General features: G+C 40.9%; 2 protein-coding genes across 3 annotated transcripts in view; one reads left to right on the top strand and one right to left on the bottom strand.

Annotated features, from left to right (window-relative positions):
• The window catches only part of lhfpl4a (LHFPL tetraspan subfamily member 4a), a 36,130-nt gene extending 34,710 nt beyond the window's left edge, over window positions 1–1,420 (top strand). For both annotated transcript variants that reach the window (XM_026307552.1, XM_026307551.1), the window contains one exon: window positions 1,367–1,420. In XM_026307552.1, coding sequence (XP_026163337.1) covers window positions 1,367–1,420 — 54 coding nt within the window. The remainder of the gene's footprint in view (window positions 1–1,366) is intronic.
• Window positions 1,421–6,314: 4,894 nt separating this feature from the next.
• Window positions 6,315–11,328, bottom strand: LOC113130727 (uncharacterized). The gene is made up of 3 exons (XM_026307550.1): window positions 11,298–11,328; window positions 8,830–8,969; window positions 6,315–8,201 (listed from the first exon to the last, which is right to left on the bottom strand). The coding sequence occupies exons 2-3, from the start codon at window positions 8,882–8,884 to the stop codon at window positions 7,189–7,191; spliced, it is 1,068 nt and encodes a 355-aa protein (XP_026163335.1). The 5' UTR covers window positions 8,885–8,969; window positions 11,298–11,328; the 3' UTR covers window positions 6,315–7,188.
• Window positions 11,329–15,939: the final 4,611 nt, after the last annotated feature.

The following is a 15,939-nucleotide window of genomic DNA, read 5'->3' as shown; positions in this document are numbered from 1 at the left end:
TGCCCACTACATCAGTGCGTTTCTACATGTTTGTTTTTGGTCTGTTTCATTTTCCACATCTCGTCGGCCCATATTGACTCATATGTCAGAGCCTTCTTACTGCCTCTCTCACTTCCGTTTACAGCCAAATGCAGCAGAGCAGCAGACAAAGGAAGGACACTGAATGCATGTATCCATAATCACAGACCACTAACACTGAAGATATGATAACAGTTTCAGCAAACCGGTTCTATCCAAAGCAATAGAGTTATCAAGTAGCTGGTGTAGTAGTATATTTAGCACTAAACAGCAGGATATGTCCTTCAGGAGTCATCAACAAGGTAACAAGAAACAAATGAGACTACGGTAAGGTCCACCAATGATTTGGCCACTGCAATGTGTGTGTTTGAAAAATGCCTTTCAACATCTTTCTCATTTGGAGGAGGACCCAGATTGATGTTTTTACCAACATCAAATTTAGCACTACCTGAAGTGACACATTGATTTGTAGCAGCACTGTTTATGTGAGCTGTATACTCTGCTTTAGTTTCCTGTCATGGGTTAGCCATCATGCTTAAGCTCCCATTCATTTGCATCAACCTCTACTTCCAGCTTCCTCATTTGCAGATTTAATTTCCAACTCTCTTTGTCTTAAAGCGAACTTACTTCCTGCTCCTACAGCAACTCACACTGACCCACTTGCTCTACTCCCCCAAAAGATGCATGTCTTTTCATATTAGGCAACTCAGCTTTTTCACATAATATACCCTGCTCCACCAAAACATTGTTTTTTTTTTTCATGTAATTTGACTTTTCTTAAATTTCCCTGAATACCAACACTATACACACACTGCTAGAGAGCAAAGCTCTTTCTTTGGGCAAGTTAAGAATTTCTGAGCATCAGAGGGTTTAAATTTGTCCAAATCAAATCAATCACCATGATGACAACACAACCTAATGCAACAACAAAAACGTAACATGTACTAACCTACCAACAGTGCACTATAGTGTGTTAGCCTACCAACTAGTAATCCCATCAAACCACAAGAGTCCAAGCCTGCTTAAATGTACAGCTGACTAAATTGGTGCTGATCTCTCCACTAAGTGGCAACTCAGTTAACTGAGGAAGTTACCTCATGCAGCAACCTATAGATGTCCTTGCTAGTCTTCAGCAGCAGGATAAGGAAGGCACAATTAAATGTGTTTATTGCTGTACATTCTAGCTACTTTTGTCATTTCTGTCATCCTGATTCTTCCCTACTGTGTCCTCCCCTCATCTCTCACCTGAGAGGCATCTTTCCATTTCTCACCACATAAATTTCCTTTCTGTTTGCAGCTACAACATATTGCTGAGATTGTCTCTCTTCTCTTTCTGTTTCTGTTACAGATTGAAATCCGGGACACCAAAGATCCAAGACTTGTAGTCCAGCGGTTCCACTAAGAACTGCATTTCCTCTCCTCCTCTTTCAGCTCTCCTCCTGTCTCTCCTCTTCTCTCCTAAACTCTTCAGGTTAAAACTTTTAATCAGGCTTGGAGGCAGAAGCCAAGTGGTTTGTAAAATCACCTGATAAAGGTGAATTCTGCTTGAAGAGAAAGACATCCTGAGAGGAAGCATGATGATCAGTTTTACCAAACTCTGGGATCAAATCATAACATATAATTACTGTCTCATAACGCTGTCAGAGCAAAGATCATGAAGTTACTGATAAGGATAATAATGCTTGCAGTGTTCCATCTTCTATGAAAATATATATATTTTATTGAGTGGAAAAAAGGCCATTCCCAGCTTTGAAAGTAACATTACAATGTGCGTATGTAAAAGCACACAGACAAAAATATGTTTTTGAAATTTTGATGTCTTTATCAGGCCAGTTCTAAGCTCATTGTACATAACAAGGTCTGATCCCAGGAGGGTACCGGGTAAAAAGGAGACAATGTTAAGCATTTTTGACCCATTCATGTATGACCCCCTGTAAGCTGTGGAATGCTGTTTTATTGCCATATTATGAAAAAAGAAAGTCTAGCCTCCAGTTGTCTTTGTGTCATTTTCAGCCACCCATCATCCTTCAGTCCACACCACAGTGAAACAAACAAGCTGTCCTTTCTGTCTCCAGCTGTTTTGTTCATTCACATTTCACCACATTCCATTTATATCTGTTTGTTTGTGTTTCCTCACCATATTCTGGCCATGTTCAGTTGTGCTCTAGTGGGCTAGGTTTTGTTTGTACATCTGCCACCAGGTCAGGCCCTGCATGCTGCATCTATCTCAGGCTTGCAAAGGCGAGGCTTCCTCTGTACACTCCATGGAGTCTGATTCCATTCAGTCCAACAGACAGTCTGCTGCACTATCCACCAGCTGAGGAGCCTCCACGTTGAGAGCACAGACCAGCATAGACTTCCCTTAAGACAACAGATGTCACTCACTGTGCCCTGTGTCCCTGCTCTGATTCCACACAGGACCCTTTTTATGGAGAGAGATTTGAGTTTTTAAATGCATACATCAGAACTGGACTTGACATGTTGAACGAAAAGCACAGCTGAATACAAAGGCAGGAGACAAAGTTTAATTTTAGCTTGATGTGTAATTTAAAATGGTCCTTTCTGAATTCAAACTGTGTTCTGGAGAAGAATGAAACAGGCAGCAGACATAAATATATTCAATCCAACAACACTGGACAGTAGTTTTATACTAGCACAAAGCAGGTGCTGCACGTTTGGTGCAAGGCAGCTTGGTTGGTCGATTACAGCAGAAAAAACAAGGATCCTGTGCATCCTGTGTTGGTTGCTGCAGCAGTTACCACATCAAAACTCCCAGTAGGTGGCGCTGTATTAAATGGCACTACTGACAGTGCTAATAATACTGTAAATAGATTGCTACGTTTCTACAGGACTAAAAACAGTGTTTTTGTAACAAACCCAGTAGTTGCCTGGTCATCCTTGTATTTCACAAAACCTTTTTTGTCCAATCTGGGGAGCCCAGACAAAAATTAGATGTTATTTTTACAGTTTGGATCATTAAAAAGCATAAATCATTCAATTTTTCATCTTTAAGTTCAAGTATTACTCAGATGTGACCCCTTCAAGGTAAGTACAGTGAATCTGAACGTCTGGCACATCGCTGCTTTGCTGTAGGCACCACAGCACACACACACACACAACTGTTTTTGTGTTTTAGAGCTCAGTCATGGGACGAAATTATGCTTTGCTCCCACCCTCTTGGACAAAACCTCATTCAATACATCTCAATAATCACACTCTATGAACTGTCACCAATGGATAAAAGTAATGGAAACGTTCTGTTGAGTTTCAATATCCATGATGCTATCCAGTATGACTTCCCCCAGGAGGGAGCACTGCAGAAATTAGTCAGACTTTATGTTAAAGCACAAATTAAAAGCAACTTTTTGTTAACTTTTCCAGGCCATAAATAAAAATAAAACTACAAAACTGGGTGGTTACCGTAGTGTAATGAAATGAAGTGAATCCAACACATTTCCACTCCCTCATGAACGCATTTCCTAGCATAGCCTCACACGTCACCCTGAGCAGAGGTCTATTGGCCTAACTGGAAAAGCATGCAAGGTCTATAACATACTCTGTAGTAGAATTAGCATCAGCATCAGCACATCATACACACCAGTCTGAGCTTTGGATTTTTAATCCCCGTCATCACATTTGGAGAAAATCACTTAAGCAGTTTCAGTTATCTAAAGGTTACTCTAACACTCAGCTGTTTTTACTCTAACTTTGAGGATACACTCACATACTTGTGACTTTTATGCTCAAAACATGATGTTTTCAATTTGCACTTCCATTATAATACAATTAAATGTTTCTTTCAGAGTCCGTGCTCATTTTACAAAAGAATATAAGAGTGTTTTACAATACAACTAGAGTTACCTCTAATCACTTTTTAGTGATAATAAGGATTTAGTGCTGGTTTCAAAAATTTTACACTTGTCTACTTTTATACTAATAAACTGCACAGTGCAGAATTAGCGTGGGATTTGGTATAACATTTTTTTTCTACCTTAGCTTAGGATCTTACATTGTCTAAGCAGTGTCGTTCTTGGTCGGTGGAATCATTAGTCCAGACCAGGACATTTAACACTAGAGGACATTTGACTTTTTTGATTTGATTTGATTTGAAGGAATTTTGTGCCAAATTTGGTACATTACAAACTATGGCTCTACATAGAAATTTTGATTCAATCTGTAGGGGGCGCTATTGTGCCAATTGTCACTTTGTTTGATTATATGGGTTTAGGACTGTGGGGTGTATAAGTGATTAAAATTTGAGTCAAATGAGATAATGGACGTGCAATTTATAACAATTTGAAGGGTTGTTGGTGAACCACAAAACATACGTCAACTGGTCGGTGGTGTCACAGGAAAACCATGAAAGTTAGGAAAAAAATTTGGATAACTTTTGATCTCATTTCTAGATGATTTTGACCTAGACTGAGCTCATTCGGTCAAAAGCCCTAGTAGGAGTTTGTTAAAATATGAGGTGAGTGAAAACGGCGGGCTAGCATTTTTAAAATTTCAATCCAATATGGAGGACTTCCTATTTGTCGTGTGGCATCATCGTAATAATATTTTTTGCCCTTGGCCATGCTACAACACTTGTAATCATCCCTCTGATCAGTCATATGACCTACCAGGGTCACGAGGTCACTGCAGACACCTCAACACAAACAACTCTCCTCTCTCAGTATTCTACATATGCCCACAAAGATTTATTTTTCTTCATTTATACTATTATACAATTGTGCCAAATTAAAATATAGAGCGATTAGTTTTCTACGTTGCTGCCTTCTTAGTGTTTTCTTTCTTCCTTTTCTACATGGTTGAATTCCACTGCTCTGTTCTTGAGGATGCGATGTTGTGAGGTTTCTGAATTTTGAAAAAGGTTTTGCAGGATTGTCATAAAGCCCAGCATGGCAGCCACTGCCAAATACCCCCTTATTAGCATTGGTGTTGTTTTAACAAGACAATTAATAAACCAACTGACTATTAATACTGTTGTGCTTTGTTATTTTTATTCATTTTATTCCATTTTTTTTTATCAGCATGGACATGTCCTTCAGCCTACACAGCTTATCACAAATATAATCACTAACTGCTTAAGAAATGCAAGCACAAACCTCATTTCTTTTATTTAACAAGGTTTCAAAGCACTCACATTTCCCTGTTCAGAATTTAAAGTAGCAGGAATCATACATCCATTATCTATATCCGCTTATTCCTATTTGGGATCACAGGGATCTGCTGGAGCTTATAGCAGGTCTCTGTGGGTAAAAGGTAGGGGTATACCCTGGACAGGTAACCCATCCATCTCAGGGTTAGCAGGAACCAGTATTCTTATAATAATTTATAAAATGAAATGTAAAAATCAAATGTAAGTGTGAAACAGTCACCCATAGTGATAAACCTACTGCAAATTATTCATGGAATCTGGAGCACCCCTCAACTTTAGGGAGCTTTAGGGTGAATTTCAACTGCTTATTTAAATTTAAAATTAAATTGAAACCACGAACCTCTCATGTTGTCAAGGTTGAATTTCAGTAAATACTCTACCTTAAATGCATTCATGTGGTGAGGTGTTAAGAGGCGCCACTGGGCTGTAACTGATCAGTTCTGATCAATCCCTGTCCCCAGGAGACAGAGACTAGACGCTTATTCTGTTATGGGCTGCACTCCCGAGTCAGTAGAGAATGTTGAAGATTCCATTAAAAATTTAATTAAACTAAAAACATATATATTTGCTTTCTGATAAACCTTAAAGTACATTCATCTGCGATGTAAACATGAAATCCTGCGCTCACCACTAAAACGCAACCTTTTGCACTGCTTTGGGCTGGTTCCAGTTTTGCATAAGTCATCCAAGTGGTCTGAAACATACAATCTCACCTACAACTGTCATGCTGTCAGCATGGATTAACAGGATCTGTTTCCCATCAGCAGATGCAATATCAAGACCAGAATGACAAGGGGCCATTTCAGACAACACATTATCAAGAAAGCCAACACTGGAGAAAGCCTCTCCACTTCTGTCAGTTCACCCGCGCCAGCTGTTGCTATTTATGGCTGTGACAGAGTGACTAAAAAGATGGCCAGCGGGCAGTGGGCTGCATGGCATATCAGAAGTGAATGGTGTCAAGAGTATGGGCCAGACTGCCTCTCACTCTGCCTGTCTTCACTACCCAAAGAAAAGCAAGTGACCTCCAGGAACCATTGTGGCCTCTCGGGTGGGACTAGAAAGACCACTACCTAAAACCCACAAAGCCAAGTAAGAAAACAATAACAGGGCTTGGATTTCCCACATACAGACATCTTCCATCTTATTCTTTATTATTTCAATTTTTTTTAGACATGGGATACATAAAATTCACATATTTCTTAAAGGCCTTGTGCAGATTTTTGGCAGTTTTTGAGTGAGATACGTCACCACTGGAGAGCAGCAGTGAGCTGAAAAGTAATTGTACAGAGAAACTCACCGCAAGCATGCATACTGTTATGATAGTTTCTACTGCATAAGAAATTACAGCATTTCTACAACCTTTAGGAACATTAAACTCTTCATTTTGCATATCAGAGATGTATTGATTCAACTGCAGTTTGCATTGCTGTTGAACTGATGCCTTCTCACAGTCAATCTACCAACAAACATTCTCATCACCTCATTATCATTCCATTATCAATTTCTGCTGGTTAATGTTTGACAGATTGTGATTGCCTTACGTCACTAAAATTTTGCAAGATCACAAAGTTTGTGAGATGTCACACATCCTTGCAAAAGTCAATTTACAAAAGTAAGGGGAAAAAAATCATTATGTCCATTAGGAGCCACCGTATCAGATCATATTTTGAAATGTCAATTCAATTTCAATAAATAAGGGTTCCAGAAATCCTTTAAGTAAGGGACAGTGTCTGGAGTGTGAGTGTTGTGTGTCTTTATAAAATAAAGGGGAACACATTTTTTTTCTTTATGTACCGTGTACATAAAGCAGATGTAGAGAACCTGATCTTTTCTATTTCTCCTCTGCCACTCACAGAACTTCTTATTCATGTCTTTAACTTCCAAGGCTGGAAAGGTTTTTTCTGCATGCTGTCTTGTCCCTGGTTCTGCTACAGTGTACCCTTATGAAAATATTAACATTAAAGCTCTAAGCAAAAGTATAGTCAATTATAGCCGATGCCAGATAGTTAGCTGTGTTGACATGAGTGACAGTAATGCTCTGTCAGACTGATGTGTCCCTTGATGTCCAGTGGACCCTGATAGTTTGACAACAGACAGCAGACAACCCACAGTTGATTGACTGAACCTGTCATATAAAGAGGAACAGGATTATCCCAGATATGATATTCCTTCACCCTGAGTTTGACCCTTTCTGCTAAAGACCTCAGACAGCTGACAACCTGGGTCTTCTGGGTGTCCTTTGAGTTCTGCTGAGGAGTGTTCAGTGAAGGGAGAATGAGTGTTGCTCCTACATCTTCAGCCATCTTTTTATTTACAAACCGCTCATCAGCCATTACTCCATCTCCAGGCTGGAGTAAATGCAGGAGTTTTGACCTTTTAGTGACTGCTTGATCTGAGGCAGAGTTTGTGTAGAGGCTAGATATGAATGTGATGAGGCCACATGGTGCTATCCCAATCAGGCCTTTAAAGCTGCTCTTCTTTTCACACTTGGAGAAGGAGGTTGTTTCACAGCTGATCTCAGTGCAGTCTATTATCACTCTCAGCTCTGGAAAGCACACCTTCACCTTTTCAGGCATTGTCGCTTGTATGCATTGTTTACTGAGCCATGTCGGTAACAAGCTGAGAACTTGGTAAAGGTAACTGGTCCAAGTTAAAATAGTGTGAGTAACAGTGGACAAGCTGACCTCAAAGATGGCTGACAACGTTTTCTCCTCAATTCCAGGTCCAATGCGACAGAGAAACATGAAGAATTCATCGATGGGTGCGATCTGCTGTTCTGGGGGAGCACTCTCATGAACTGTCCATTGAGCCTTGGGCCAGTATGCCATCTCTGAGGCTGATGGGTGAATTGACCTCCAAAACAGAGTGAAGACCTCCTTTGAGGGGAATCTGGTGTAGTAATAAATGTCCTCATCTGTGATACAAAACTTGTACACAAGCGGCTGCACCTTCTCATGTGTCAGCTGTTGGATTTCTGTCGCTAATTCTCTCATTTTTCTTAGGACGTCTTGCAGGTTACCTTAAGAATGTGGAGACAGTAAACAACACATTAATATTTAAAGATGTCTCTCAGGAAACTTGTCAGTAGCTAAGAGTACAGGGTAGTGCCAAGCCAGAACAATCCACAAAAAAGGTGTTTTGCACTATAATAGACATATCTTTACTGTAGCAGTGGATCTGCATTTTCTGCTACTCATTTAGTTACATTTAAGATGCTGGAAGGTTTTTTTTTTAATCACATGGAATGCTATTTATAAGTCCAAATATGGAAAACAATACATACGAAAACAATATACAATAACAACAATATAAAACATGCTACACACATTTCTAATTTGAATTCAAACTGACATAAAAAAATACTTCAATGACAGTGTCTCTCCACAGAATGAGCTCAGCAGCTGTGAAACAGGTTCACAACCTATGCTGGGTTGACATAAAAAAATCTATTAAAAGTATTCTTGGTCATACACCGAATATACTTTCACTACTTATTTTCCACTAAATTTTGATTTTGTTTCGGGGATATCCTACAAAATAATGATGAATGGACCAAAAACGGCCTCTGAAGCAGTGCATTAGAAACAAACATATATAAAGTGATCCAGTGATGTCTTTTTTCTTTTTCATTGAATCTTAATACGTACCGGCAGCAGGGCGGGTGTAGTCATGATCTTTCAGTGCATCACATGGAGGTGGCATGTCCTCAGTGGAGTCGTCCGAGCCAGGAAGCTGATGAGAGTAGTCCAAAACAGCAGGAAACAAAGAGAACCAGAATCTCCACGTTCTGCTCCACAATGAAGAAAACCTCACTCAGTAGCATGTTGTATGCTTAACTATTCATCTATTTGTCTAGAGAGGGCAAAGTTTTAAAAAATAAAAAGTTTTGTCCTTCATTATTCTTAATATGTAAGCAGACTGTTCCTAACTGAACAGATTTTAGCCATTTTCTGTGCTAAAGATGGGAACAAAAATTTAAGACTATTCAGGCATACCTTACATTCACCACGTATCATTTGAATTAGTGTTTTTGGTACATCATCAGGTTTAAAATCTACCTTTAGCCCAGTTATTCCTATGAAACCTTGACGGAACAGCTCCAGTTTTTAACTGCATTCGTCCACTGGCCATTATGTATGTATTCTCAGGACCAAAATGAAAAGTGCATACAAAGGTGCTGCCTCTATTTACTCTGAAACTTGTTCCCTCATTTCTTTTAATTGCCGTTACCCAGTTGGCCCTAAGTACAGGACTGAACCATGCTTCTTGCTGTGGAGAGGTGGGCGAGGAGGAAGACCAATAGGTCAGCCACGTCAATTTATAATCTGCATTAAGAAAATAATTAATGAATGTTAAACATGGTGTGCCTGTGTGTGTATTACTTAATGCTAGCTAACTAATCCTACATATTGAGGGGGGCATCTGAAAAGGATCTATCAACCCTCAGCTTCAAGCTGCACAATGCACTGGTGCGGCAGCCCAGTGGTGAATCTGAAAGGGTAAATGTTTATAGTTCAAAGATTTCAATTGAAAACTGAAAACATCTTCAACTGAGAAAACTAGCATCAGTTGAACTCGTTAGCTAACTGGTGAATTTTGTGCCATACTTTTAATTAAACAAATACTGTAGGCAAGCTGTTTGGGTGGTATTCCAAAAAGCTTCTTCAATAAACTCTGAATTAACACTAGTCTCTGAGCTCTCAAGCCCTGAACTGTTAAATGCACATAGAGTTGCTTCCGGAAATATTTACAATTACAACAATATATAATATGATAATTTTTTTGTACATTCTACTGCTGTAATAACATGAACTAAAGGTTTTGGGTGAGGTATATTGTTTTGTTGGAGAACTAGAGTGTTGTATGTATAAACTGTCAGGCCAATTGCATATTAAGCTTTGAGAATGACAGTGATGTTTCAAAAAATGAGCTCAAGCTATAGGAAAAATATAAAGCCTGAATTTATGGGATAAATATATTCTGAATACATGTCTTATCATTAATCAAGCATTAAAGGGTTGCTTCTGAGCAGGTCTAAAATTATGGACATGTCCATAAAGTAAAAAGTAAAAAGAACAAACAGAACTGAAGTCATGTAAAATGACAAAATCATCCACGTAACCCAATAATCACATGTAAAGAACGGGCCCCAAGTCCTTTTCAGAAAAGGATTTGAGTGTATATATAACAGCTTGTGAAAATTATGTATAATCACTCCAAACCTGGATCTTGTTTGAAATGAGTGGGAGTTTATTTATTTATTTATTCTTACTGTTCAGTGTCACCCCTCCCTATTTTAATGTATGGCCTAAGAGCAGAATTATTATTGTAAATAGATCAAGTTGTGAACATTATTCATGAGACCAATTAACTACAACTTGCCAAGAATTAGTTTGTCACACTTGTTTTACTCTGAAAATCCTGTCCTTCTGACTCTGAGCAACACACACACACACAGACAGGTGAAGTGTTGAGCTGTGCTGTGGCCCTGGCCCCAAACTCCTCAGGTGTGTTACAACAAAGTACAAAGCTACAGAATCCCTGGTGAAATCTGAGCAGTTTGTTCACACAGCTGTAACTTTACTTAAAATTCAGTACTCAGTGTATGTTAGAGAACCAGTGGCGGCTGGCAACAGGAAGGTTAACAGCCTAATTAATCAATAATTAATAATTAACCAATAACTCATAAATAGTAATAAAGTCTGACCTCAGCAAGCCGGGGTACCGCACGAAGCTACGGCAATCCCCGAGGGGAAAACATGCATCAGTCACTCAAACAGCGTAAACTCGTACAGTGTTGAGGTTGTGCTGCCTTTGTTTGCCAGTGACTGTCTTGAGTTGTTGGCAGGCTGGATGCACTGTCCTCCTTAAGCTGTACCCTGTGGCATTTGTTCACGTTTACAGGTAAAGTTACGGAACTCGCCAAAATACGCGCGGCACGGTTTGAACAGGGGGCCAGTTTCCCCCGACAGTGTTTGAGACAGTCCCAAAGCGTTCACTGATTGCCCGACACAAACGCACACGCATAACAGTCATTCAGAAAACTCTTGTGAGAAACCACAGCGCGTTAGATAACTACTAGGACCTCCAATCTCAGCGGACATAGCCTACTTACCGCCCGCAGATGAACACGGAGGTAAACGTCTTCCGACCGGAAGTTAGGTGACGTGTTCGTGATGATGTCTGAAGGCTTCTTTGCGTTTATCGCCAGCCAGTGGACTGGAGTGTGGGTAGTGAAAGTGAAAGTGACTTATATGGCCAAGTATGGAACTTGGAATACTTGGAATTTGTGCTCTGCATTTAACCCACCCAAGTGCACACACACACACACACACCGTGCACACACACCCGGAGTAGTGGGCAGCCAGTGCTGCGGCGCCCGGGGAGCAGTTGCTTGCTCAAGGGTCTCACCTCAGTCGTGGTATTGAAGGCGGACAGGGCACTGGTTATTCACTCTGTGCCACCGACAATTCCTGCCGAACCTGCAATTTTCAGGTTACAAGTCCGACTCCCTAGCCATTAGGCCACGACTGCCCCCAAGCAAGATTGTTTTTTAAATGACAGTTATAATACCTGAATATTATGTATCAACCCAGTTTCTCTTAAGTACTCAAGTAAAAGATATATATTTTTTGATAATCCCCAATGTTTTTCACTACTAATATTGGACTGATATTGATATCCATGACATTCCAGTAGTACATGGACAGCTGCTTCTGGAGCACTGGAGCACTTTTGTTCGTGTGGAAGGTTCATCATGGACACGAACAAACTGGAATCTGTTCGATAAATAGGATTGGAACCATTTTAACGCTGTTCCTCTGATACCAGTCACATGCTCCAGCCTCTGGAATAAGATGTTGTGGTTGATAGTGTTGAATGCAGCACTAAGGTCTAGGAGGACAAGTAATAGAAACAAGTCCATTATCTGAGGCTAAGAGAAGATCGTTGGTAACTTTTAACAGTGCTGTTTCTGTACTATGATGTGCTCTAAATCCTGATTGAAAATCTTCAAATAGTTCATTCCTATGTAAGTGGTCTGATAGCTGCTTAGCAACAGCTTTTTCTAGGATTTTAGAAATAAATGGCAGGTTGGATATTGGTCTATAATTAGCCAAGACGCCTGGATCAAGACTAAGCTTTTTGAGTAAAGGTTTGATTACTGCAGTCTTAAAGGCCTGTGGTACGTAGCCTGATACTAGAGATAAATTTACCAAGTCCAATAAAGATGAGTTCATTAATGGCAGGGTGTCTTTAAGCAGTCTAGTCGGGATGGGGTCTAAGAGACACGTTGATGATTTCGATGAAGCAACTACTGATGTAAATTCAGAGAGATCTATGGGAGAGAAGCAGTCTCCACATAACTGAGGTCTTACAGATGATTCAAGAGCTACTGTAGTAGAAGATTAATTTATTTCAGGTATAGGAAGCATCTGCTGAATTTTATCTCTAATAGTTGTGATTTTATTTGTAAAGAAACTCATAAATTCATTACTGCTGAGAGCTAAGGGAACACTGGGCTCAACAGAGCTGTGACTTTTTGTCATCCTGGCTACAGTGCTGAAAAGAAACCTGGGATTGTTCTTATTTTCCTCTATTAGTGATGAATAGTATGCAGTTCTGGCTTTACGAAGAGCTTTTTTATAAAAAATAAAATTAAAATAAAAATTTCCTATAAATTTGCGGAATGCCACTTCCTTTCCAGCATTCGTGATGCCTGCTTTAAGGTACGAATATGTAAATTATACCATGGGGCTAGTCTTCTCTGATTCACTAACTTCTTTTTCAGAGGGGCCACAGTATCAAGCATTTCACGCAGTGAGGCTACAGCACTGTCAACAATATGATCAATTTGGTAGGGAGTGGGATTGAAGCAGCTGCCCTCCACTATGTTTATACTTGGCATAGATATAAATAAAGATGGAATCATTTTCTTAAATTTATTAACAGCGTTGTCAGATAAACATCTGCTGTAGTGGAATTTTCTTCCAAACGCTGCATGATCCATCATCTTATATTCAAAAGTTATTAAAGACTGATCTGACAAAACAGGATTTTGGGGAAAAACTATTAGATGTTCAATTTCGATGCCATAGGTCCGAACAAGAGCAAGGGTGTGATTAAAACAGTGGGTGGGTTTATTAACATTTTGAGTGAAACCAATTGAATCTAATATAGAATTAAATGCAATGCTGAGGCTGTTATTTTCAACATCTACATGAATGTTAAAATCTCCCAATATAATGACTTTATCTGAACTAAACACTAAATCAGACAGGAAGTCTGGGAATTCAGTTAAAAACTCTGAGTAAGGGACGGGTGGACGGTACACAATGACAAGTAAATCATAACCTTCCGTTTTGGCTGTAGGTCCGGGTCCGTATGGGACCGCAGGCTTTTGACCGCGGTCCGCCTGTTAGTGACCTAGGCTCTAGAGGATCCCGATCAAAAAAGCCAATGAAAAACAATGGTGGCTGTCTGCCATCACCAAGGCAACAGCGTGTAAAATAGAGCATGGGTCAGCCACCATTGTTTTTCAATGAGAGATCTACACTGTGTGATGAAAATGCATGGAGAGTCAAAATTTAGTTTGTTAGAACTGTACCAAACTTGGCTTACAAATCCATTAGGGTATCCTGATCAAAAAAACCAAACAGACCCATGCTCTATTTTCCACGCTGTTTCCGTGGCTATGACTAAGATCCACCATTGTTTTCCAATGGGAGTTTTTTAAACTTAAAGGTGCAATAGCTGAATAAATGTCTGCTGCTGCCATCCTGCATTTTTGTGTGTCTGTATGTGTGGCTGTATGTGCCTGTATCACTGTGGCCGCAGAAATGTGCCCTCTGCAGCAGTTAACAAAATCCCATTCCTCACCTTTCTGGGTGCAAATTCTGCTGTCACTTAAAAGGCTCCCAGTGAGGTGACTGGAACCACGCTTTGACCTTGGTATTGAATAATTGAATTGAATTGGTATCCTTTGCTTTTATGAGAGACAAGACTCTTTTCACTGTGATGTGAAAAATGTGTCTTTTCGGTCCCAGGTTTGGCCTCTGGAGTGATTTACAAAATCTCCCACCTCAGCTTTGGTAGTCCTGTCAAATGAAAATTTACATCAATAAATGTGTAGGTTTGCTGGTCTGTATGTCTCCACGGGTGTGTGCAATGGTGTGTGGGGCTGAATGTATTTGTTAATGTCTTAATATGTGTGTCTGTGTTTTTGTGTCTCAGTACATCTGGACATGTGTGTCTGTGATTACAACTGCTGCTTTGGTTACCATGGAGATGTAAAGTGTTTCAGTGTCAAACACTGACCTGAAAAATCTCCCACCTCAGCTTCCTCCTTCACGCAGGAGGAGCAGTTCGACCTCTCGCCAGCCGAGGGTCGCTCGCGCCTGCGGTTCGCTGAGGGCGGCGGTGCGCTCGAGGCGAGAGCCGCTCATCGCCGCTTGCGGCTATATTTAGGCCCGAGCAAGGACCGAGGTCCCAGCGCAGGGACTATTATAATCGCTCCACGGGCAAAGGATGAATAACCAGGGGGGGCGGTTTCAGGCATCGTCTAGTGTGTTCCTGCACCCCACCATGACGTTACTGGGCGTTAGACCTTTCAGACAATGTATATGTTATGATTGGCAGGTGGCCGTGGGCCTGGAAATTGTTAGGATTTTTCTTTTTTTTCTTTTTTGTTCGTTATTATTCTTCACGTTCCACAACTCCCTCAAATTTGACCCCCTGAACGTGTGTGAAAACTCACCAAAATTTGCACCCCCCTCAGAATCGTGTAAAAATTTGATATTTTATGGGTTTCATAAACGACCTCAGAAGAATGGCTCTACGGCGCCCCCGACAAAGGTGAAAATACATTGCGCCTATGGGAGCTCCTCTGACATTTCTTTCATTGTACAGTCACCAAACCTGGCACATCTCTTCTTCATGTCAGGCCAAACAAAAAAGCTTATTGTGTCCCGGTCGTGTGACCGACAGGAAGTCCACCAGCTGGGAGGTTATCTAGAGGTCATTGAGTTCGTTGATTTTGCTCACCTCGTATTCTTTCGAACTCCTCCTTGGGCTTTTGTCCGATTGAGCTCATTTTTGGCCGGCGTCACCTAGACCCATGGGGCTGCAAAAGTTATCCAAATTCTTTGAATAAGTATTACGGTTTTCCTTTGACGGGCGCGGCAATTTGGCCTAGGCTTTTGGCTCGCCGCCGTTTCTTCAACTTGTAATAACTCTCACACGCATTGTCGGATTGGGATCGGACCAATTGATGAATTGTAGTCAATGGCGCCCCCTATGTACTTGCACTTACTTTGTCGGACCTGTACCAAATTTGGCACATACCTTTGTGGGGGTCCGATGAATGACGTGGTCTACTTGGGGAGCTGCGGTCTCCTCGGGGGAGGGGATTTTGGGGGGCCGCCGTTTTCTGGGGGATGGTCGATTTGGAGGGCGGGGGCGCTTGGGGAGGCGTTTCGTTCGGGGAGGAGGTTCGCTTGGGGAGGCGGTTCGTTCATGGACGCGGTTCCCTCGCGGGGGCGGTGCGCCGGGGGAGGCGGTCCGCTCGAGGCGAGGGCCGATCATCGCCGCTTGCGGCTATATTTGGACTTGTTATGCTTGATATGCTCCCAACAATCCTGCAAAATAGCAACAGTAGGGTGTGACTCTGAGTGCTAAAGGTGTGATGATCAGTATTTTATGACATTATATAGCAATTTATTAATATGGCAGTATGAGATTCTAAAATATTGTAATGACCC

The sequence above is a fragment of the Mastacembelus armatus genome, chromosome 5 (assembly GCF_900324485.2).
Source record: "Mastacembelus armatus chromosome 5, fMasArm1.2, whole genome shotgun sequence".
Lineage (NCBI taxonomy): Eukaryota > Metazoa > Chordata > Actinopteri > Synbranchiformes > Mastacembelidae > Mastacembelus > Mastacembelus armatus.
This window is presented reverse-complemented; position numbering and strand designations above follow the sequence as displayed.

Bases quoted from the DNA above. Each gene is read 5' to 3' on its own strand.
- LOC113130727 (XM_026307550.1), bottom strand. From the start codon at position 8,884: ATGCCACCTCCATGTGATGCACTGAAAGATCATGACTACACCCGCCCT. The intron at 8,202-8,829 runs GTACGTATTAAG...CACATTCTTAAG, and splicing joins CTACACCCGCCCTGCTGCCG to GTAACCTGCAAGACGTCCTA.